The sequence below is a fragment of the Culex quinquefasciatus genome, chromosome 2 (assembly GCF_015732765.1).
Source record: "Culex quinquefasciatus strain JHB chromosome 2, VPISU_Cqui_1.0_pri_paternal, whole genome shotgun sequence".
NCBI classification, from domain to species: Eukaryota; Metazoa; Arthropoda; class Insecta; order Diptera; family Culicidae; genus Culex; species Culex quinquefasciatus.
The window spans coordinates 214,541,207-214,565,638 of NC_051862.1; the positions used below are offsets into that span (position 1 = coordinate 214,541,207).

The 24,432-nt window shown below is 41.1% G+C and overlaps 2 protein-coding genes across 16 annotated transcripts in view; one reads left to right on the forward strand and one right to left on the reverse strand.

The window, feature by feature from the left end:
- The window catches only part of LOC6038009 (electroneutral sodium bicarbonate exchanger 1), an 89,458-nt gene extending 73,680 nt beyond the window's left edge, over positions 1 to 15,778 (forward strand). For 8 of the 15 annotated variants that reach the window (XM_038257146.1, XM_038257148.1, XM_038257144.1 and 5 more), the window contains 10 exons: positions 1,154 to 1,258; positions 2,170 to 2,410; positions 4,682 to 5,359; positions 5,415 to 5,700; positions 5,760 to 6,265; positions 6,333 to 6,645; positions 6,712 to 6,957; positions 13,961 to 14,217; positions 14,304 to 14,397; positions 15,354 to 15,778. In XM_038257146.1, coding sequence (XP_038113074.1) covers positions 1,154 to 1,258; positions 2,170 to 2,410; positions 4,682 to 5,359; positions 5,415 to 5,700; positions 5,760 to 6,265; positions 6,333 to 6,645; positions 6,712 to 6,957; positions 13,961 to 14,217; positions 14,304 to 14,397; positions 15,354 to 15,455 — 2,828 coding nt within the window. In that variant the 3' untranslated portion in view covers positions 15,456 to 15,778. Of the gene's footprint in view, positions 1 to 1,153; positions 1,259 to 2,169; positions 2,411 to 4,681; positions 5,360 to 5,414; positions 5,701 to 5,759; positions 6,266 to 6,332; positions 6,646 to 6,711; positions 6,958 to 13,318; positions 13,764 to 13,960; positions 14,218 to 14,303; positions 14,398 to 15,353 lie in introns of those variants that run through there. The other 7 variants (XM_038257153.1, XM_038257152.1, XM_038257156.1 and 4 more) reach the window with 3 other exon arrangements.
- Positions 15,779 to 16,467: 689 nt separating this feature from the next.
- On the reverse strand, positions 16,468 to 19,025 carry LOC6038008 (elongation factor G, mitochondrial). Its single transcript, XM_001847803.2, has 2 exons — positions 18,808 to 19,025; positions 16,468 to 18,724 (listed from the first exon to the last, which is right to left on the reverse strand). Exons 1-2 carry the CDS (start codon positions 18,862 to 18,864, stop codon positions 16,547 to 16,549), a joined length of 2,235 nt encoding a protein of 744 aa, XP_001847855.1. The 5' UTR covers positions 18,865 to 19,025; the 3' UTR covers positions 16,468 to 16,546.
- Positions 19,026 to 24,432: the final 5,407 nt, after the last annotated feature.

Consider the following 24,432-nt stretch of genomic DNA (forward strand, 5'->3'; position numbering starts at 1 on the left):
GGGAACAATCGATTTGATTTTTTTATCATCCTCTAAAATACTGTCTTCAAAGTTATTTACAACAAAGTTTCACTATTTTTACAATCGGATGCTTGCAGGATTGGGTCCGTAAGTTTGACAAATTTGGAATAAGAAGACAACAACTTCTTAGGTTGCTATGCACCCTTAAAGCACAAATCGAAACATTTCATAAACACTATGAAATTTGCTGTAGTCGATAAAACAAAGTGAATTCAAAATTTCATACCAAATTTACAATTTTTTGAGCAAAAAGTATCATAAAAAGCTTTATATGTTATTACAGTTATGCTCCTGTAAGAAATTTGCTATAACATAATGAATTTACGAAAATATATTTTTACGACTTTTCCGGTAATCAAACCGGTGTACACTTGATAATCAAAATAATTATTCGAAAATATGGAACTTAGATTTTTTTAAAGGACTCTGAGATGAAGACATTTAAGACAAAATTTACCCTTCCATTTTGGAATTGTGGAAAATTGTATATTTTAATAAAACAACTTACTAAAATGGTAAATCATGGTCATATTAAAAAAAAAAAAACAAAATTTTGGAAAAAATTAATAACATAAAAAAATTTGGCATTTTGGTGCTTTCAAATGCGTCATGTATTTTTTTAATAAAAATAACTTTTTGACAAATTAGTACAAATCTCGTTAATGTTTCATAATGATCCTAATAATGAAATAATTTATTTGCCAATCTAAGTTTCGCTTCTACTAACCTGAGAATATTTTCTTGATTTTAAATAAGGCTTGTTTCCTCAAATCAAAAAGATAACAATCTAGCTGGGATAAACGTTCCTTCGTAACCCTCTAATTGGATCCCATTCGCAGCGTATTAGACCCATTTTGATCATACGTAGAGCATCAGCCAAAATTGACGCTGTCACACGTCCCAATTAGACCATACAAATTAGCAAGTAACCACAAAACTAAACCATTATCACCCTCGATAATCGAAAAGACCCTGCCTAATCGTGCCGAGAATCCAACACGATCCACGATCCAAATCAAACCACTTTAATTCGGCCGAACTCGATCACCCACAGTCCAAATCGATTAAGTTCCGATTAACACACTGCTTCTAACACGCGTGTTGACGCGGGCCAACGTTTACTCTTCCACAGTTGAGGAACAACAGCAACAGCTACACCAGCAACAACAACACCTTCCGAATCAACAATCGTCCAACAACGATGGGAAGCATTTGGCTGTGCCTGGAAAAGCTTCCGGTAAAAAAAAAAATCCTCTTTTTTAAAAGGGCTTACAAAACCGTTCACCGAGCAGAAGTTGACTCCCAGCTGTGCACTTGAATTTTTCTGGTTTTGTGTTGCTTTCCCCGAAAAGAAAAAAAACGGTGAAATGAACATACAAAAAAGTTCAATTTAGCGGAAAAGTGGCAATTATCAGGGTGTCACACGATTGGAAGAGATGGTTGTTTTCCCTGCTTTTTAGTAGTAAATGGTTGAATTTATGAGTTTTTTTGTCACGAACTTGCAGAATAATAAATTTCTAAAACATTTTGTAAGAGATTTAAAAACATTCAAAACAGAACAGAATATAGTTTCTCCCCCTACATTCGCATCATACATATGTTACAATCACCTGCTGTCAGCATACAGGAGTTTATGCAATGCATGTTTTTGCTGCATATCCAACCACGTACGGCAAACGAGCCCCTGATAAGCGGAGAGAGTGGGAAAGCTCTCACTCCAGGTCTTGCCGTTTCATAAATCGATAAATTCATTAAACCCCATTTCTCACCTGACACAGTTCACACATGAATCGTACTGCTAGCTTAAGTTTGTTTTTGTAGTTGTTTGAAACAAGTTTTGTCGATTTTCTTCCAATATTTTACTATTCTTGTTTTTTATAAGATAATGTCTTCATATAAGCTAAATCTCATAATTAACGTCCACATTTTGCATGCTTAAAAGCAGTGTAAATGCCATTAATTATATCCCGTTTGTATTTTACAGTATTTAATATCCTCTTTAACTAAATTTCCCTTCGGAACTCAGAACAGCAATTAAACAGATTTTTTTACTTTTCCATAGATTCCCCAATTTTAGGAAATCCTTCAGAAAAAAAATCTGCAATCCCCAAATGCTAACATTCCCCTCTAATCCGCGCCCACTTCCAGGGGAGAATCTGATCCAAAGTCCGAGCAACGTGTCGATGGCGCGGAACACCAGCTCCGGTGAGCTGCAGAACGGCGAACACAAGACCAACACGCACTTTATGCGCAAGATTCCGGCCGGCGCCGAGGCCAGCAACATCCTCGTCGGGGAGGTGGACTTTCTGGATAAGACGTTGGCCGCGTTCCTGCGGCTCAGCAGTGCCGCCGTGATGGGCGATCTGACGGAGGTTCCCGTGCCGACCAGGTGGGTGGATTTGGGATAAAAGTTGGATAACTGGATGAAAGTCCCCAATTTATTCGGATAATTGAATCTGATCAAATATTTAGAAAATATAAGCTTTAGAGTTTTCAGACTTAGATTTTGAATTTGGATAAAAAATGCTTTGTATAATCTAGTCGGATTATCCAGATCTCGAACGAAATTTTCAAATATTTTAAGGGTTCCTTTTCTGCTAATTATGCGTAATTTTAATAACCTCGGATAATCGAAGCAAGGTTGTTAATCGATAAAATTATCGTCGATAATATTATCGGCTAACAATAACGATAATGGTTATCGTTATCGTCATTTCGATAATTCTATCGGCGATAATCATAACGCCGACAATGGACGCAAACTCATTTTTAAAATCATATTAAAATAGACTTATATATTTATATTTTTATGTTTGGAAAATGAAGTATGTTTCAAAGTAAAAAAAAAGACATTCCACTTTAACGACCCCCGGGTCTTTTGTGGTCTCTGTTGCAAGATTCTACTCATTTCTAGGCGTCCGAAGGTTGAGTGTGGTGAGTCACCCGAAACCTCTTTTACGCAAATGGACCGACGTTTTACTTCCCCATCCGATAGAAGGCCAGGAGGATAAGGCGGGAATCGAACCCGCGTCCCATATAAACATAGCCGCTAACAACCGCACCACGAGGCCCAGTGCTAAAAGTTATTCACAAAATACCGTATTTTTTCGAAAGTACTCATATTTTCATAAATTGCAATATGAATATCAGACCAAGCGAAATTGTACGTAATTTTTTCACTTTTTTTTCGGAAAATACTAAAATTTTCACATGGTACCGTTTTTTTAAAGTACTCAAATTTCCACAACTTGCTTTTCACTTACCAGAGATTTTTTTCACAAAATACCGATTTTTCGAAAATAAGCAAAATTTCAAAATTAGCAAAATGAATATCAAACGAAGCAAAAAGTGAGTATTTTCGAAAAATAAAATAATTTGTAATTTGTTTAATTTTTAACAAAAAAAAACTATCGTAAGTAAAAAAGCATACAAAATTTCGCTTCGTTTGATACCTATGTTTCAAATAATTTGAGTACTTTCGAAAAAAAATGGTATTTTGTGAAAATTTTAGTATTTTCCAAAATAGACTAATAATTTGAAAATGCATTACAATGCATAATTTTTAATTTGACTATTTTCGAAAAAAAAAAAAATATTATTCTGTGAAAATTTTTTTTTAACAAAACAATCCCTAACAAAGTAAAAACTTAAAAAAATCGCTACGTTTAATACCCATATTGCAAATTAAAAAAAAAGAGTTTTTTCGAAAAATATTGTATTTTGTGATTATTTTTTTTACATTTTTCAAACAAAACTGTAACAAAGTGAAAAAGCATACACAATTTCGCTTCGTTTGATACCCGTATTGCAAATATGAAAAATTTGAAGACTTTCAAAAAATACGGTAGTTTGTGAACAATTTTGAGTATTCGTACTTTCAAACTTATTACATATTCAATAAAAATATTCTTAGTGAAAATGAAAATTAAACATGATATGGCTGAATTAAATCAATTTTAGAAAGATTTAAAAAAAATTGTTATCGTCCGTTATCGGCTTTAAGATTTTGATATAATTACCGAAATGACGATAACGATAACGAAAATATATCGTGACGATAACGATAGAATTATTTTTATAGTAATCGAGCCTCGATAATTTTATCGTTAACAAACTTAAATCGAAGCTCTTATCGAAAGAAACTTCAAATTTGAATAAACTAAGCTTTGGATAATCTAAGCTAAGGATAATAGACACTTCGGATAATCTAGTCTCAATATCTTGGATGTGGCTGTGGTTTGGTACTGATAATCGAATATTTGGAGACTTTCGGTTAATTACACAACAGTCCAGATTCGATTTTCCGAAGGCCTTGGCAAAATTTCAATTTCAAGCAAGTAAAACTATATTTTACGTTGGCTAATATTCCAGATATTTAGATAGAAGTTTTGAATAAGTTAGTTTTGAACTAGTTCTTGTGCGGATTTTCAGGTAGATCATCAAGGTTTTCCTTTCGAATTATTTGATACTAAGTGTAATTACTTCGGATTATCTAAGCTATTTTCCAAAGAAAGTTCAAATAATTATAATTCGGATAATCCAATCTATGGATAGTTGAAACTACGGATAATCGATGCTTCTAGTTTAACTATCCATATATGAAGGCTCGAGTGTTTCGGCTAATTACAACAGTAACTTTACATTAACCCATCCCCTACAGATTCATCTTCGTCCTGCTCGGTCCACCCGGCAGTCACACCAGCTTCCACGAGATCGGCCGCGCCATGGCCACCCTCATGTCGGACGAGATCTTCCACGAGGTGGCGTACCGCGCCAAAAAGCGCGAACATCTCCTGGCCGGAGTGGACGAATTTTTGGACGCCGTAACGGTGCTTCCGCCGGGCGAGTGGGACCCGTCCATCCGGATAGAACCTCCGGCGGCGATACCGTCCCAGGAGGTGCGCAAGCGACCCCCGGAGAAGAACCCAAAGGAGGAGATCGACGAGGAGGAGGAGGAACAGCGCCAGCGCGAACAGAGCGGACTGTCGCGGAGTGGGCGGCTGTTTGGCGGGTTGGTCAACGATCTGAAGCGCAAGAAGCCGTGGTACTGGTCGGACTTTAAGGACGGACTGAGCATGAAGTGTATTGCGTCTTGGATTTTCCTGTACTTTGCCTGCCTGTCGCCGATCATCACGTTCGGGGGGTTGCTGGGTTCGGCCACCGGGAACAATATCGCCGCCATGGAGTCGCTGGTGTCCGGATTTGTGTGCGGCATGGGGTACGGGTTCTTTTCCGGGCAACCGCTGACGATTCTAGGGAGTACGGGCCCCGTGCTGGTGTTCGAGACGATCGTGTACGATTTCTGTACGCGAGTTGGCTGGGACTACCTGACTTTTAGGTGAGATCTTGAATGAAACTATTTGGGCTTGATTATGACCGTATCTTGTCTACAGATTCTGGATCGGGACGTGGATAGCCATCATTCTGCTGATCCTGGTGGCCGTTGATGCGAGTGCCCTCGTGTGCTACATTACGAGGTTCACCGAGGAGAACTTTGCCTGTCTGATCGGGGTCATCTTCATCTACAAAGCGATCGAGAACGTGATCCTCATCGGGGCGGACTTCCCCATGAACACGTCGGGTGGCAAGCCGGACTGTTCGTGTATACCGCCGGCCGGGGATCCGCTGTCTCCGGAGGCGATCCACGATTGGGCACAGTACGACCGGAAGTCTTGTGTGGTGAGTAACGAGATTAGTTGCGCAGGTCTTCTCGAACTCAACCGCGATCGCTATTTCAGCTTCTCAACGGAACGCTCGCCGGTATGGACTGCGACAAGCCCGAGTACGTCTCGGACGTCTTCCTGATGTCGTTCGTGCTGTTCGTGGGTACGTACATCATCTCGGTTATTCTGAAGGACTTTAAGAACGCCCTGTTCTTCACCACGACCGTGCGCCAATTCGTGAGCGATTTCGCCGTCATCATTGCGATCTTCTCGATGACCCTGCTGGACTTTTTCTCCCGCGTGCCAACGCCCAAGCTGCAGGTTCCCAGTGAGTTCAAGCGGACCATCCCGGAGCGCGGCTGGATCATTGAACCATTCCACGAGAGCAACCCGGTGTGGTCGTCGGTGCTCGCCATACTGCCCGCCCTGCTCGGTACCATTCTGATCTTTATGGATCAGCAAATTACGGCTGTGATTATTAATAGAAAGGAGCATAAGCTAAACAAGGGCTGCGGCTACCATCTGGATCTGTTCGTGCTGGCAATCCTGATCCAAATCTGCACGATGATGGGACTACCATGGTATGATCGCGTTGACCTTCTCCGAACTCGATCGCAGTTCGCTAATCAATGATCTTCGATTTTGCAGGTTCGTCGCGGCTACCGTACTCAGTATTAACCATGTCAATTCGCTGAAGCTGGAGTCGGAAACGGCCGCTCCCGGCGAGAAGCCCCAGTTCTTTGGCGTGCTCGAGCAACGCGTTACCCACATCTTGATCTTCCTGACGATCGGCTGCTCGGTGCTGCTGACGCCACTCCTCTCGCACATTCCAATGCCAGTATTATACGGCGTCTTTCTGTACATGGGTGCAGCGTCCCTCAAGGGACTGCAGTTCTACGACCGGCTGTTGATCATGTTCATGCCCGCCAAGTACCAACCCGACTACATGTTCTTGCGACAGGTTGGTAACCCGGAAAATAAACACAACGCCGTTCAACCTTAACCAAACTCCCTCTCTCTCTTCCAGGTACCCATCAAGCGGGTCCACATGTTCACCCTCATTCAGCTGGGCTGCTTCATCATGCTGTGGGTGATCAAGTCCTTCTCAAGCACATCGATCCTGTTCCCCCTGATGCTGGTCGTCATGATCGGCATCCGCAAGTCGCTCGATCTGTTGTTCACCCGGCGCGAGCTGAAAATCCTGGACGACGTCATGCCCGAGATGACAAAGCGGGCCCACGCCGACGACCTGCGGCAGCTCGACGATGGCGAGGTGGGCCTCATTCGACGAATCTTTGGTTGTTGTCTAAGCCAGCGTAACTCGCTACCCGTTACCACTTCCGTATCGAAAGTCGTAGAAGCTAGTAGCAAACAGACCCACAACAACAGCACCAACAACTCCACCAACCCCAGCAAACCAACACCCACCAACAACACAACCACAACCCAACAACAACAATCCAACAACACTGCAAACAACCACGCACAGAGCAGCTAAAACCTGTTCCAATTCTTCTGTCTTAGTCACACCGTCTATCCGCAAAAAGTGCATCCGTTCTTTGTTTTCTTCACTCACTCTCTATGTCTTTGTCTGTCTATCTCTCAGTATGATCAGAGTTTTGGTGGTGTAAAAAAAGTGAATGAAAAGACTCTAATTGAATCGAACAAAATTTGCGTTGGAACTCCTCTGAGCCATTTTATTCCACTTACTTTTAGTAATCTTTAAATCGTACTCTCGTAGTTTAATTGATAGATCTTTTTTGTAGGAAGTAAATTTTAAAATGTTGTAGCATTTTTCATTTTATTCTTTAGTTCTAGCTCACCACACAAGACATCACTATTTACAGTACACGCACACACAAATCTGACGATACCTTATGTTGTATTTTATATATTTTTTACTTTTAGTTTGATAGATTTTATTTACAACTGTACATCGTTTAGTTTAGCCGATCAATCGTGTAATAAAGCTTTAGTCGATTAATTTTGTGTTGATTTTTGTTGTTACTTCCCCATTTGAAATGCATCCGAAAATACACAAAAACGCTCAATCACATTAGTAGCCATTTGAACCCCAAACACGTGTGAGGGTGACGCATGGTTGGCCGTAAGCTAAAATGTGAAGCGTCCCCATTTGATGTTACTTGAAAATGCTTGAATCATTAAATAAAAACAACACACGTTTCCAGTTTAGTTGAAAGCATTCAGAGTCAAATTTTAAATCATTTTTCGTTAAGATGCTTTCCTAAATCTTCACGCAGTGACACGCAAATGACAAATGCAAACCAAACTTAACTTCATGTTAATATGAAATCGAACAATAAAATTTTAATTTAAAAAAAAGAACACGGAAAATCCCGGGACAAATTCCCCGGATTCCGGGATTATTTTTTATCTCCGGGAATTTCACAAATTTATAAAAAAATATTCAAATTCTTATTTTTTTCGTGTGAATTAAAAGAAAAATTTATTTTAATATATTTAAAAATAAATACTGTTCATTCGAATATCTTCTCTCTGTTCTAGTTAGTTAAACGAAATCAACACACGCCTGAAGCATTCAATGAAAATAACACTCGTTTCCAGTCTAATTAAAACATTCAGAGTTGTTACATTGTTACATTAGCTTGTAACAGTCGAATTTAATCAGAGTGAAACGAGTGCTTGTTTACGGTTCAACTCTTTATTCTCTTCTGCTCCAGTGCGCCCAGTTTTATTTCCCAAATGCAAATCATAACAATCTCCCCTTTCTGCGAGTAATTCGGTTGTTGTATGTCACGTTATCCCTCCATCTCATAATCCTCGAACCGAAGTGGGCGTCGAGTTTCTCGCTGCGGTCGGCCTCGCTCTCCTGCAGAAATGTCTCCCATGGGAGTACTCGCCTTCGACGCTTGAAGCGTTGACGGTGTGACCCATTCGGTTGGAGACGACTCCTCGTGTTGTTCCTCAGACGGACCCGGTTCGGTCAGCCGCTTCAAGTGCGATGAGTTTCGACGGTACTGTTTACCACTCTCAGTTTGAACCACAACACTGTTTCCACTTTTCTGCACAACGGTAGCTGGTTCCGGAAGATACGCCGCGGACAGCTTGTTTTGCGGAACCAAGTTTCGCATGAGAACTCGATCACGAGGTTGCAGGTCCGATTCTCGAGCGTTGTGAGCGTCGTCATAGTAGATCTTTGCTTTTTGCTTGTACACCCAGTTGTGATCTCTAACGTCAGGTCCGTCGTCTCGTTCCGTGTTTGGATCACTCGTCATCTGCGGGATCCAATCCTTAAGCTTTCTTCCGAAAGCCAACTCTGCTGGTGACCGTCCGGTTGCCGGATGAGGGATCATCGAGTACACGTAGTTTGCTTCCTCCAGGTCTGCCTTCCAGTCAGTTCCGTTCACGTGAGCTATCTTCAGCGTCTTCAAGATGTTGCGATTTTGTCTTTCGACCTCACCGTTGGCCTGCGGCCAGTAAGGCGTGGTATGCTTCAGCTCGATCCCGTAGCGTTTGCCGAACTCTGTTATTTGGTGACTTGTAAAGTTCTTCGCGTTGTCCGACATCAGAATCGACGGAAAGCCCAGTCGCAAGAAAGCCCGGCTAAGTTTGTCAATTACAGCATCAGATGTGGTCGATTGGAGTACTTCAGTAACTCTGTATCGGCTGTATAGGTCGATGATCACCAAAATCGATTCTCCGGAAGGCAGTGGACCCAAGATGTCCATGGCCAGCGTGTGCCAAGGTTGGCATGGCAGTTCTCTTACTGCTAGTGGCTCTGGGCGAGATGGTCCACTTACCAGCTGACAATCCATGCACGATTTAACCGCACGTTCTGCTTCTTTGTCGGCGTTTGGCCACCAGACCTTGCTTCGAAGACGCTGCTTGGTTCTTTCAATACCCGGATGTCCAATGTGTGCGAGCTTCAGAACACGTTGCCGCAGCGCAGCCGGAATCACAATCCGCTCAGCTCGCATGACCACCTTATTCACTACCAGCAATTGTTCCCTGAACGGAAGATACGCCTTAACGCTGTCGTTCCATCTGCCAGTGTCCAGAGCTTCTTTGACTGCCGAAAGTTCACCGTCCGCCAACGTCTTCTCCTGGATCTCTTTCAGCGTCAGAGCGGTCGGCTTCGCTGAATCAAGAACGGCCAGAAGCATCGCTTCCCCGACTTGGTCGTACGTCGTGCAGTCGCGGAACCTTGGCAGCCGCGACAGTGGGTCTGCAATGTTAACCTTGCCAGGAACGTGCACGATCCTGTACCGGAAGGACTGCAGCCGAACGGCCCATCGATCGATCCTTGGACACTTCTTGTTTTCCCCGAACAACACCTTCAGCGGTTCGTGGTCGGTTACAAGCTTGAAGAACAACCCGCGCAAGTACTGCTCTAGTCTCTCCACTGCCCAAACCAGCGCAAGTGCTTCTCGTTCGTTCTGAGCGTAGGATTTCTCGGCTGGTGATAACCCTTTGCTGATGTAGCAGATTGCACGTTTCACACCATTTTTCACCTGCAGCAGTACCGCACCCAGCCCGACAGGACTTGCGTCGGCGATCACGATGGTTTCGTCGTACGGTGAGTAGTATCCCAAATTCTTCGGGTCAGCTACCTCGTCCTTCAACTTCTCGAACGCTTCCGTGTGCTGCGCCGTCCACTTGAACTTGACCTCCTTGTGCAGAAGTTCTCGCAACGGAGCTGTGTGGGTCGAAAGATGCGGTATAAACTTTCCCAAATAGTTGATGAGGCCAAGGAAGCTCCGCAGTTCTTCAGGCGTCTCGGGGTTCCGTAGCTGCCGGATTGTATCGACCTTCTCGGCAGTTGGACAGATTCCGTCGCTGCTCAACCGATGTCCCATGAACGTGACTTCACTGCGGCTGAACTGGCACTTCTGCTTGTTGATTGTGATCCCATGTTCTTCCAGTCTTTTCAGCACCGCTGCTAGCGCTCGATCGTGCTCTTCCTGGTTTGCTCCGAAGATGAGAATGTCATCGATGAAGACTTTCACTCCGGGGATGCCTGCCAGCACTCGTTCGATGACGCTCTGGAACATCTCGGACGCCGAGCTCATTCCGAAAGTTAAACGTTTGTATCGGAAATATCCGTTGTGCGCTGCAAAAGTGGTGATTGCTCGGGAATCCTCAGCTAACTCGACTTGATGGAAAGCCTTGGTCAGGTCCACCTTCGAGAAAACCTTACAGTTGTGCAAGTGCGGAACAATGTCGTCGAAGGTTGGCAGCGGATGATGTTGAGGAACGATGGCCTTATTTGCTGCTCGCATGTCGACACAGAGCCGAATCTCGTCCGGGTTTCCTGGCTTGGGACGTACCACCAGGCGTGAAATCCAGGGCGAATCACGCGGGGCAGGTTCGATCACGTCCTGATCCAAAAGCTTCCTTATTTCTTTCTCCACTTTCGACTGCAGCGGGATAGGGATGCGTTGGACAGGTTTCACATTTTGATCAATTTGCACTGACACCGCAACTCCCTTTAATTTCCCGATCCCTCCTTCTTTCTGCTGAACGGCACAAACAGAAGTGTCGATCTTCAGGATTCCCAGCTTGGTAGCAGCAGACCTTCCCAGCAAGTTCGATCCGCCTTCCTTGACCACAAACACACGATCGCTGATATTGGAAGTTTTTGTGGCAATGTTTGTGATAAACATGCCCTTCACTTTCAACGGATGATTCCCGTACGCCATCAACCTCTTCGTGACTTCAGTGGTGTGGAAGTCCACTTTCACTTTGTTCGCCTTTAAAAACTCCCACGCTGCCTCGCTGATCACGTTGACTCCCGCTCCCGAATCGACCATCCAACGTAGCTTCACTCCACCAACACTGCAACTCACCGTTTCGCCACCCTCTGGACCGGTCGCGAAGACATAGTGAACGTTGTTGTCTTCGTCATCCGACGAATCTTCTTGCTGGGACAATTCACTTTCCGCTTCGTCCGCCACTTGTCGCACTTCCTTCTTCGACGTATCGCGTGCCTTTCTGCGGTGTGACTTGCTGCGCGGTTTAACAGACTTCGTATTACAGCATCGCTTGAAATGCCCAACCAGCTGGCAACGGTCACATGTTTGGTCTCGAGCAGGACAGTCCTCGTTGTTGGCGTAGTGCCCGGTTTGGCCACATCGGTAACACTCTCCCTTCATGCCGGAAACACGGTTAACTCCCTCCTCAGGCAGTAGATTCTTCCGATGTTTCGCAATGGTTTCCAGAGATCGTCCCAATTCGACGGTCTCCGCCAGCGTCATGTTTGGTTTGGTCAGAATTTTCGCTCGTAGATGATCGGATGAGCCCTTTTCGAAAATCTGCTCCTTGATGTTCTCCTCCAGCCAGTTTCCGTATTCGCAAAGGGCACCCTGTTCTCGAAGACGCAGGACAAACTTTTCGATCGACTCATCCGCCGCTTGTGACAGGTTCCGGAAGATGTGCCTTTCCCGCGGCAGACATTTGAGCGGCAGGAAGTAGTCGTCCAGCAACTTCACCGATTCCTTGTAGATATCCGACCCCGCTGGAATCTCCGGCTCCGCGTCTCCCCGTAGGTTGAAAAAAATGTCCTGAACGTCGCTTCCCGCGTAGTGCAACAGGTACGATCGTTTGCGTGCCGGAACCGTTACATTATTTACGTCCAGAAAAATCTCAAATCCGCGCATCCACTTCTTCCATCGACTGCAGACGGTCGAAGTATCGTTGGGGTCAAATTTGGGCAGACTACTTCCGAGATTCTCCATCATTCTTCCGACAGGTCAAGCAGCCTGTTTCGCGCACTTTTTGTTTTGTTTACTTTTTGCTCCTTTGATTACCGCCTGCCAATGTTCGAAAATACTTTCAAATTAGCACTTTTTCTACCGAATTTAATCGTCCCACGTATTTATTACAAGTTTTACGCGAGTTTTACCTCGTTCGCCAAATGTTACATTGTTACATTAGCTTGTAACAGTCGAATTTAATCAGAGTGAAACGAGTGCTTGTTTACGGTTCAACTCTTTATTCTCTTCTGCTCCAGTGCGCCCAGTTTTATTTCCCAAATGCAAATCATAACAAGAGTCATATTTTATATCATTTTTCGTTGAGTTGCCTTTCTAAACCATCTAACAGTGACAAAAATGTAATGTGATTTTTTTAAATGTAAACCAAACCTAATTTCATGTTAAAATGAAGTACAAAGTACAAATCTTCCGGATCCAAGGATTTTTGTTTACTTCCGGAATTTTGACAAATTTGTGAAAAAAAACACTTCATTATTTTTCATCGCCAAAATTAAAAGAAGGATATTAAAAAAAACAATCCAATAATTTCATATCTTGTACGAAATTTGGAATTGCCCACGTTCGATTATTACATTAAAAATAAAAATATTATGCTTTAGTATTTCAGATTTTTAATTGTCAACTGAATTTTAAAAATTTCGAATCCCTTAAATTCTTTAGTTTACAAGATAATTTAAACTTTGACTCAAGGTTGGTTTTAAATCACAAAAAAGCAAAAATGTACCATGTGTAGTTAACGCCTTCACCGTTAGTTTCTTCAGTAAAAGTACATCTTGTTAGAATCTATATTCCAAGGGTGCTTTGTGTATTTGATCGATCTTTGATGCTCCATAAATTTCGTTATCGTTTCCTTATATTTCTTTCATTTTACTCCGACAGGAAGTTCGCTCGCTACTACCCACGCCGAAAACTCAAATCATCATCACCCAACCTAGTCAATCTAGTCAATGATTTTCTTGTTTTGTTACATATTTAAACACTCACTAACCAATTATTTTTTGTGCATGAAAGATATTTTGTTTTTGTTAAATCAACTGTGAAACCTTTAGGGAAAAATATACTCAACTAGGAAACCTATTAGTCGAATTGGTGTTGTAAAGCTGAAACTGAAACATTGTAAAAGTCGCAATTGAATCAATTAATTTATTATACAAAAAGAAGGAAGATTAGGGACACACTTCGATTTGATATACAAGAACGACGAAAGTTAGGGAAACCCCAAATAAAAGATTGCGATATTTTACAATTTTTACCGAATGTGAAGAACCGATTGGCATGTAAGCAAAATTAAAGTGAACAATATATAAGACAGAAAGATGTTAAATTTCGATTGGTTTTATTTCTTTTCAATTCTCTTTAAATTCTGCTTGGTTGTTTAAAATTTTCCTATTTTCTTCTACTTCGCACCACCCTAACAAGTTTACACCACCCTCAAATTTCGTCTCATTGCAACACACATTGCGCCATTTCCGGTTTTTCTTTCTCTCTTTCCCACTCGCGTGCGCGCCAATCGGGTTCCAGGATTCGGGCCGACATTCGGCCGACAATCTGCAGCTGCCGCTGGAAAATGGAGCGCTCGTGGTCGGGGGTAAAAACGGCAAAATCAACATATCGGAAGAGGTCAACCGCACGACCATCTGGAAGCAGGTCAACAGCAACTGCAACATCCTGTTCACCAAAAAGCAGACCAACGTCCCACCGCCAGTACCAACCGGAAACCTCAGTAGAACCAGCCCCAACAATCAAAACAACACCAATCAGCAAACGCAACAACAATCGTACGTTTGATAAAAAAAAATAATGAAAAAATAGGTAAATTTCGGGTTGAAACACAAGAAATACTAACACTTGCCGCCCATTCCAGACTGTCCACGATGCGGGAGGAGGAAGAGGCGAACCCGCCGGACCTGGATCCGGCCAACAAGCGTCAATTAAGCAGCCACCAGAAACGAACACAGGTCTAACCTAGAAACGAAATCCTCCGTACTGTTTGCCAGACACCAACCAAGAAAAGAGCGATTTTGCCTGAAAACTAGACAACTTTTGACCAAGAAATTACTCAAAAGAACCCCCCAAATACAAACCCCCCCCTTAGCTAACCATCAATTAGGTGTGAAGACCCCCGTTGTCCGTACACGTGTAAGCAGCCTCCAAATGTAGACAATTTACCACATCGTTTCTAATAAATTGTTAAATATCACGCACACAGTTTTGATGAGGCAGATTGAATGAAAAAAGTAGTCTTTTGAGACGTTTTGAAACCATTTTTAGCTAATGCAAACCACAGTAGAAAACATAACCTCATATTACCAGTGTACACCGTAGAATCATCAGGATTCGTTGAATAGTTGAACATTGAATTTAAAAAAAAAATCGTTCGGGATCATGCTGGGAAATTCCGTGAAAACAAGTGAAACACAAATAAAATCCTTCCTGTGTAACGTTCCTAAAATCAAAATTGCAAAATCGTTGTGTCTTGGATGTGTCTTGGCTGATTCTACATTTTGGAAAGTCGCACGACACTTTTCTGACTGGGATGTGTTCTGCTTTGCGATTATAACGCCCAAATGTAGACTTCAAAGAAAAGTTCAGAAACGCCGAAATGCAAGCACATTGAAAGTGTTCGCGGTCGAGATTTTGATTTTGACTTGTTTTCATAGAGTTTCCTTGATTTCAAAGGATATCACTGTAAATTACCATACAAATTTTCAAGCGATTTGTTATGTTTGTGGATAATTATTTTCCATTTTTGTTGAAATCATTCAAAATAATCACAGACTGTAGCAAAATGTTAGTCAATTCCCCAAACTAATTAACAAACTAAACACAGAACTACCCAACCAATCTGACCCGTAAACTATGTCTCTATCCTTATACATCCACCGACCTCCTTGATTATCCTCCACCGCCGCAGAAGCTAAAGCGCGAGTTCTGGATGAGTCTGGATTCGCCGAACGAGGCGGCAGAACGAGGAACCGCCAGCAGACGACGTCGGGCTTCCGAGACGCAGGTGTAACAAAAAAACGTTCAAGTTTGGTGTTTTTGTTGAGGGACGACGCAGTTGTTGAACAGCTCAAAATGTTTCGAAAGGTTTGTAAGAGGCGAGCGAAAATGTGAACTGGAAAGAGCGCGTATTTTTAGGAATCAAATATATTGTACTAGTGACTCTCACTCTTATACCACAAGCTAAAGAAATGTAACTTTTTTTCGTTTCTAGAGAATGAAGAACACAAGCAAATCTCAATTATTGAATTTTTCGATAAACTGATGAATCAAACAGATAAAACTCCCAATTGTAAAGTTTGAGCCTGATATTATGGAATAAACAATACAAAAATGTTTTTTTTTATATATGATTTGCAAGAGAAAATCCCAAAAAGTTTAATTTTGGGAGATCGAAGTAAGCCGCGCGCGCGTGTTGACGTTTATGAATTCTGCTCTGCATGTTTTCATTTTTATTTTAAATAAGACTGTTATATTATTTTTAAGTTGTGTTCACTAAAGTTCGGGTTCGTATGTTTGGAAAAGTCGTCGGAAAGGTCTGGTTCAAATTCCGACCGTGGTTTTTTGGTTCCGAGTGCTTCTGATTTAACTACTCGGGACGCGGAGTTGTCGCGGTCTTGAGAGGAGCAGCAAGGAGTGACCGATCCGAGCTCGAGCCATGGACCCTAAAACGCCCGCGGATGAAACCACACCCAGTTCCGGCGTCCATATTTATCCCGCTTGCTCCTGCCCATGGTCCCCGAGAATATCGCCCTTTTATAACCCAAACACCACCAAATTTTAACGGGAGGACCTCAAGCAAGGAGAAAAATTTCTTCAACTGGTCATCTACATTGGAGAACTGCGGGAGTTTCGAGATTACCCGCATGAAGAAACGCATCAAGTTTTGAAGGGCGGTGTTACTGTTTTAAACACAATTTTTAAAGCAAAGGAACTTTAGATGATATATGGATTTTTGGTGGCAGAAATTGCGGCTTTCAGCATTTGAAATTGACGTCTGTGTTTGAGAAATGCCCAACAACACCATAGTCGAATATTTCCATTTATTATCACAATGTTAAACCCTAATATGTACAGATCGACACTCCTCCGCTCGTCCCCCACTTAATTCTTCTTCTTCTGCTTCTTGTCCGGCACGGCGATTCCTTGCGAGGCCTGGTACTCCCGCATCAGCTGCTCCTGCACGTCCGGCATGCACGGCGAGTACCGGCTGTACTCCATGCTGAACTCGCCCTTGCCCTGCGTGCTCGATCGCAGCTCACCCGCGTACCCAAACATGTCATTCAGCGGCACCTCGGCGTAGATCGTGAACCAACCCTCGGTTCCCTCTGTGCCCGTGATGATACCGTGCCGCTTGTTCAGTTGCCCGATCACCGTTCCCTGGAACTCCTCCGGCGCCGTGACCTCCACCATCATGACCGGTTCCAGAATCTGCCAGCTGCCGTTCTCGAAAACGCTCTTGATGGCGCCCTGCGCGGCCAACATAAACGCCAGCTCGGACGAGTCCACAATGTGGTGGGCACCGTCCAGGAGGCGGAACTTGAGCCCGGACAGCTTGTGACCCGAGAGGAGACCCTTTTCGGCCATCTGGCGGAAGCCTTTCTCGATGGCCGGGACGAACTGCTTGGGGACGTTCGTGCCGATGGTTTCGTCGGTGAACTCGATGACCGTGTTTTGGTGCGGGGGTAGCGGTTCGAGGATGCCCGTGACGCGGCCGTACTGACCCTGTCCACCCGACTGCTTCTTGTGCAGGTAGTCAAACTCGCACGGAGCGACGAGCGTTTCGCGGAAGGCGACTTTGGGTTTTCCCAGGGTGACCGGGCAGTTGTACTCGCGCTCCATGCGTTGGGCGTAGATTTCCAGGTGCAGTTCGCCCATTCCGGAGACTAGCGTTTCCTTTACGTCGGGGTCGTACGCGAAGCGGAACGTGGGATCTTCCTTGGTGAAACGGGCCACGGCCTTGGAGAAGTTGTCGCGATCTTTGGTGTTTGTGGGTTTGATGGCCATTGAGACGACCGGATCGGGGACAAATATCGATTCCATGGACAGCTCGAGCTTGGGGTCGGTCACGAAAGTGTCTCCGCTGGCGCAGTCCACGCCAAACAGGGCGAAAATGTCCCCGGCGTAGACTTCGTTCACGTCTTCCATGTTGTTCGAGTGAAGTCGCACCAGCCGAGCCAGACGAACCTTCTTGCCGGATCGTACGTTGAAAATGCTGTCGCCCTTCTTGAGTACGCCTTGGTAGCATCGCAGGTAGGTCAGCTGACCAAAGCGACCCGCTTCCAGCTTGAACGCCAGCCCGACAAACGGATCCTTGCCATCCCGAGCCGGATTCAGAAAGACCTTCTGCGGCTCCTCGCCCTTCTTCTCGATCATTGCAAGGTTCTCGACCTCACCGGGGTTTGGCAGATAATCAAGTACGGCATCCAACAGAGGTTGAACTCCCTTGTTCTTAAGGGCGGTCCCAACGAGAACCGGCGTGAAAGTTCGCTTCAACGTCGATCTCCGAATGGCACCCATCAAATCCTGTGGCGTCGGCGTTTTCTCCTCCAAAAACAACTCCCCGATTGCATCGTCCACGTTCGACAGCTGCTCAATCAACTCGTGGCGTCTTTCGTCACACTCGGTTCGCATGTCCTGCGGGATTTCGTCCTCGCGCACCGTCAACCCGAGCTGATCGTCAAAGTAAAGAGCTTTCTGCTTAACCAAGTCCACAATGCCCTTGCAGTTACTCTCCACACCGATCGGAAGCTGAATGAACGCCGCGTTGTGGTTCAGCTTGGACTTCATCTGGCCCAGAACCCGGTACGGATTGGCCCCCATCCGGTCGAGCTTGTTGATGAACGCCAAACACGGCACATTGTACCGCTTCATCTGCCTGTTCACGGTCAACGTTTGGCTCTGGACGCCACCGACGCTGCACAGAACCAGCACCGCTCCGTCCAACACCCTCAGCGCACGTTCCACCTCCACCGTAAAGTCCACATGCCCCGGCGTGTCAATTATATTAATATTATGATCCTTCCACACCGTATAGGTGGCCGCACTCTGGATCGTAATACCCCGCTGCCGCTCAAGCTCCATCGAGTCCATGGTCGCACCCACATTGTCCTTTCCCTTGACCTCGTGCATCTCCTTGATCCGGCCGGTGTAAAACAAAATCCGCTCCGTCAGCGTCGTCTTGCCGCTGTCAATGTGTGCCGAAATGCCGATGTTCCGAATGCGCTCCAGCTTCGCATGCTCGGCAAACGCCGCGTGACTCGCGAACGCACGCTGGCCATTCTGCAAAAGGACGGAACAAACCCAAACCACCGGTAAAAGTTACATAACTTGACGCAACCCAAACAGCAAGCGCAAGAACCTACCTCGAAAAACGATTTGGCCAACGCCGGGCGTATTCGCAGCAGACAGCTGATGGTCATCGCGAAGCGGTGCGCTTACGGGGACTTCTTTTGACACACGGGGAACTTTTTCCGGCAGGCGGAACCGCTGGAATTTCCGGAGGAAGGTGGCACCGAAAAGTTGTACGCGAAACGCGATCGATTGCGCGAGACTGGAAGGAGGCAGCAGGGCAGAGAGAGCGCAAAACATGACAGCGCACGTGAGTGAGGTTAGAATCTGGGAGTTCGTTTCCAATGCAAAGTTGTTTTGGTTGTGCGAGCCCATGCAGCAAAGTAATAGGGCGACAACTGAAACATATAATTTTTCCCAAGATTTTTGCTTTACCTCATTTTTTGTTTTTTTTTTTTTTTTAATTTTCCCATCACAAACTTCGACGATAAAAGAGAACCTTAAGATTTGGCTCGAAAATGGATCCTACAGCAAGAAAATTAAGAAAATTTCACCCTCGCAAAAATTTGTGATATTATTTTTCACAACGATAAAGCTTATTTTTCTAACAACAATGATCATTGATCATCACTCTAAAATGCTCTGTATCTCATTAAATTTAACGAATTTCTGGACCAAAATGAATCATCAAATGCAGGTAGTTGCCTTCTTGAAGCCACTGAAGGATTTGTTTTATCTAAATCAAATGTGTTTCAAATTTTATATAATGTTGGAGTCTCGGTTGGAGTACAATCATCGACATCCTTGTTGGCAATCATTGATTAATGACGATTTCCATAACTTTTTTTTTGCATGAAAATACAAAAAAGTGGTCAGAACTGGTGTTTTTGCCTTCCTCACCTAATTGAGGAAAGGCTATAAAATTTCGTCCGTGATAAAATCACTCGAAATATTCACTTTATAATTATACCTCCTAGACCATTTTAACATATCGACTCACCGACGACTCACAATCACCAGCTGAGCAAATGTCTGCATATAAATTTCACAATTTGCAGAAAAGGGTGGTTTTTGCATCGAAACCAGCCATATTATGTGTTTTTAGAAAGGTTCTGAAATGACCTTTCTTGTGGATTAAGAATTTTCAAGATCTTACTAACATAGACTAATAAAAGACTACTCAGTGGGCTCTGAACCATGACTCAACCTTTTTATGACCCCTCGGCACGGCCGGTTCACTGTCAAACATGACAGATCGAAATGTCAACAACTGGCAGCTCTGACTTTGACATGACATTTCGCGCAATGTTATTGTTTATGTTTGGAAACCAGGATCCGGATGAGGACGATGGGCCATGTTCCGGATGAGGAGGGGATCCCGAGCGAAATCCCGAGAGTGGTCGGTTCTAGACAAGAAGCGGCTCTCGATCGAGATCATTGTGGGATGTTAATCGTCTTCTTCCCAAAAACGATCCACGTGATCACCGTCGGGTTTGCCAAGCAAAACCGGCGCGGGCCACCTCCGGTTAATACCGCCGTCCGGCTTCAGCTGAAGAAAACCGTCCTCCTCCAACCCGGAATTGTCACACTGAAAGGCAAGAATGTGCACCTACTTCAAAACCCTCAAATCAGCCAAGTTCTTTGCCCTGAACCGTCAACTTGGCATTCCGAACCCCAGCGATAACGTCGTCAAACAAAAATTTGTCCCCGAACCAGTTTCACCGACAATCCGTACGACCGCCCAGTGCACCTCCTTCTCCGTCACCTATATAGGCGAACTGTACGCGGAGGTCAGCACAGTTTGTTCCACTTAGAGGGAGCCCCCAAAAAGGAAGCCCACTTCGTCCCGGAACTGAGACCCACCGAAGTCGCTAAGTTCAAGAATCCTCATGGGTCATGGGGAAAAATTCCTTCTTTTACTTTGGTAAATACAAAGAAATCACAAACGACGATAATTTTTATCATGTACTTGAAAGTTTATTTTCAATGGTTGGTTACAACGGTTACAACGGTTACAACTTTTTCAACATGATCGAAATTCACTTTTTTTTGTTCACATAGTTCTTGACAAATTCCTCGCCCTTCCGGATGTTTTTCTTCAGCTCCGATATGTCCTTCTTCAGCAGCTCCTGTCCGTAGGCGTTCACCTTGGGCAGACCAAGGTTCTTCTCGAGAACGTTCTTGCCCAGCAGCAGCAGCGTGGAGAAGTAAGTGACGAGCGGACGAACGCGCACTCAATCACGTTCTTTTTGCCGTTCATGGCATGGGCCATAGCGAGGGCAAAACGGGCTTCGGCGTAGGCCGTCGTGAGAGTGTCCGCACCGGCACCGGTCTTGGTCTTGAGGACCTCCTGAATGCGTACCGCCAGGGTGGCAATCTTGTCCTGGGGAAGCTCACTGGGATAATGGTCTGGCCGGAGTGGCCTCCGATGACCGGAATGTTGACCGGAAATGTTGACCCGCCGAAGTCGACACCCTCACCGATGAACGTGTTGGGACCAGCCTGCCTTGATCGCTAAGCAAAACAAAAACAAACAAGATGCGCGCGTAAATCAACACAAAACGAAATCGAAAAAACCAGCGCTGCCAGGTCGTTCTGTCATACGAGGGGCGAGCCGATGTGTGGTTCAACGTGGTACTCGCGGTTCACAGCTTATGAGTCATACTTTTTGAAAAATTTTGTTCGGAGTGTTTAGTCTTTAATTAGTCTATGTTACTAACCTATCTAAAATGACAAGCAGTTTAAAAAATGCTCTAAATTTACATAACCTCAATCTGTTTCTCCACGGCGGTGTGTGTACAATCTTGACAAAAAGTCTGTAGACAGTCAGTTTTTTTTACTCATCACTTATTTTTATTAGGACCTCTTTGGAGCTGCGATCACGTCCATAAACCACTTTAGGGGGGTTGGAATCACTCTATAAATAAGAGGAAGGTACCAACTAAGGGTGGATTAAGTAGCGTTTTTTATCGTTGTATTAAAAATTACATGAGGCTTTAAAACCCTATTGGCACAGTCCTAGGCATAGATATTTTTTTACCTAAAGAATCGAGCCAAGGGGTATATCTTAAGACTTTCCGAAATTTTCAATTTTTGTTGCCACTTTAATATACATGTTCTAATAGCTCTTTATATCTCTTCATTTGGTTAAGCACAAGCAAAGTTACAAGCGAAACGATAACAAAAACTGGCATTTTTTTGGAAATAGATAAGAATTTAAGAATTTAAGAATTTAAGAATTTAAGAATTTAAGAATTTAAGAATTTAAGAATTTAAGAATTTAAGAATTTAAGAATTTAAGAATTTAAGAATTTAAGAATTTAAGAATTTAAGAATTTAAGAATTTAAGAATTTAAGAATTTAAGAATTTAAGAATTTAAGAATTTAAGAATTTAAGAATTTAAGAATTTAAGAATTTAAGAATTTAAGAATTTAAGAATTTAAGAATTTAAGAATTTAAGAATTTAAGAATTTAAAATTTAAGAATTTAAGAATTTAAGAATTTAAGAATTTAAGAATTTAAGAATTTAAGAATTTAAGAATTTAAGAATTTAAGAATTTAAGAATTTAAGAATTTAAGAATTTAAGAATTTAAGAATTTAAGAATTTAAGAATTTAAGAATTTAAGAATTTAAGAATTTAAGAATTTAAGAATTTAAGAATTTAAGAATTTAAGAATTTAAGAATTTAAGAATTTAAGAATTTAAGAATTTAAGAATTTAAGAATTTAAGAATTTAAGAATTTAAGAATTTAAGAATTTAAGAATTTAAGAATTTAAGAATTTAAGAAGTTAAGAATTTAAGAATTTAAGAATTTAAGAATTTAAGAATTGAGGAATTTAAGAATTTTAGGATTTTGGAATTATAGAATTTTAGAATTTTAGAATTTTTAAATTTCAGGATTTTTGCATTTTTTAATTTTTGAATTTTTGAATTTTGAAATTTTAGAATTTTTAAATTTCAGAATTTTTGCATTTTTGTATTTTTGAATTTTTAAATTTTTAAATTTTTGAATTTTTGAATTTTTGAATTTTGAATTTTGAATTTTGAATTTTTGAATTTTGAATTTTGAATTTTGAATTTTAAATTTTAAATTTTAAATTTATAAATTTTGGAATTTTAAATTTTTGAATTTTGAATTTTGAATTTTGAATTTTGAATTTTGAATTTTGAATTTTGAATTTTGAATTTTGAATTTTGAATTTTGAATTTTGAATTTTGAATTTTTAAATTTTGAATTTTGAATTTTTGAATTTTGAATTTTGAATTTTGAATTTTGAATTTTGAATTTTTGAATTTTGAATTTTGAATTTTAAATTTTGAATTTTGAATTTTTGAATTTTGAATTTTGAATTTTGAATTTTGAATTTTGAATTTTGAATTTTGAATTTTTGAATTTTGAATTTTGAATTTTGAATTTTGAATTTTGAATTTTTGAATTTTGAATTTTGAATTTTGAATTTTGAATTTTGAATTTTGAATTTTGAATTTTGAATTTTGAATTTTTGAATTTTTGAATTTTTGAATTTTGAATTTTTGAATTTTGAATTTTTGAATTTTGAATTTTTGAATTTTGAATTTTGAATTTTTGAATTTTGAATTTTGAATTTTGAATTTTGAATTTTTTGAATTTTGAATTTTTGAATTTTGAATTTTTGAATTTTTGAATTTTTTTTGAATTTTGAATTTTTGAATTTTGAATTTTTGAATTTTTGAATTTTTGAATTTTGAATTTTGAATTTTTGAATTTTGAATTTTGAATTTTTGAATTTTTGAATTTTTGAATTTTGAATTTTGAATTTTGAATTTTGAATTTTGAATTTTGAATTTTGAATTTTGAATTTTTGAATTTTGAATTTTGAATTTTGAATTTTGAATTTTGGAATTTTGGAATTTTGGAATTTTGGAATTTTGGAATTTTGGAATTTTGGAATTTTGGAATTTTGAATTTTGAATTTTTGAATTTTGAATTTTTGAATTTTGAATTTTGAATTTTTAAATTTTGAATTTTTGAATTTTTGAATTTTGAATTTTTGAATTTTGAATTTTGAATTTTTGAATTTTGAATTTTGAATTTTGAATTTTGAATTTTGAATTTTGAATTTTGAATTTTTGAATTTTTGAATTTTGAATTTTTGAATTTTGAATTTTTGAATTTTGAATTTTTGAATTTTGAATTTTGAATTTTGAATTTTGAATTTTTGAATTTTGAATTTTGAATTTTGAATTTTTGAATTTTGAATTTTGAATTTTGAATTTTGAATTTTGAATTTTTGAATTTTGAATTTTTGAATTTTGAATTTTGAATTTTGAATTTTTGAATTTTGAATTTTTGAATTTTGAATTTTGAATTTTGAATTTTTGAATTTTGAATTTTTGAATTTTGAATTTTTGAATTTTTGAATTTTGAATTTTGAATTTTTGAATTTTGATTTTTGAATTTTTGAATTTTTGAATTTTGAATTTTGAATTTTGAATTTTGAATTTTGAATTTTGAATTTTGAATTTTGAATTTTTGAATTTTTGAATTTTTGAATTTTTGAATTTTTGAATTTTTGAATTTTTGAATTTTTGAATTTTTGAATTTTTGAATTTTTGAATTTTTGAATTTTTGAATTTTTGAATTTTTGAATTTTTGAATTTTTGAATTTTTGAATTTTTGAATTTTGGAATTTTGGAATTTTGGAATTTTGGAATTT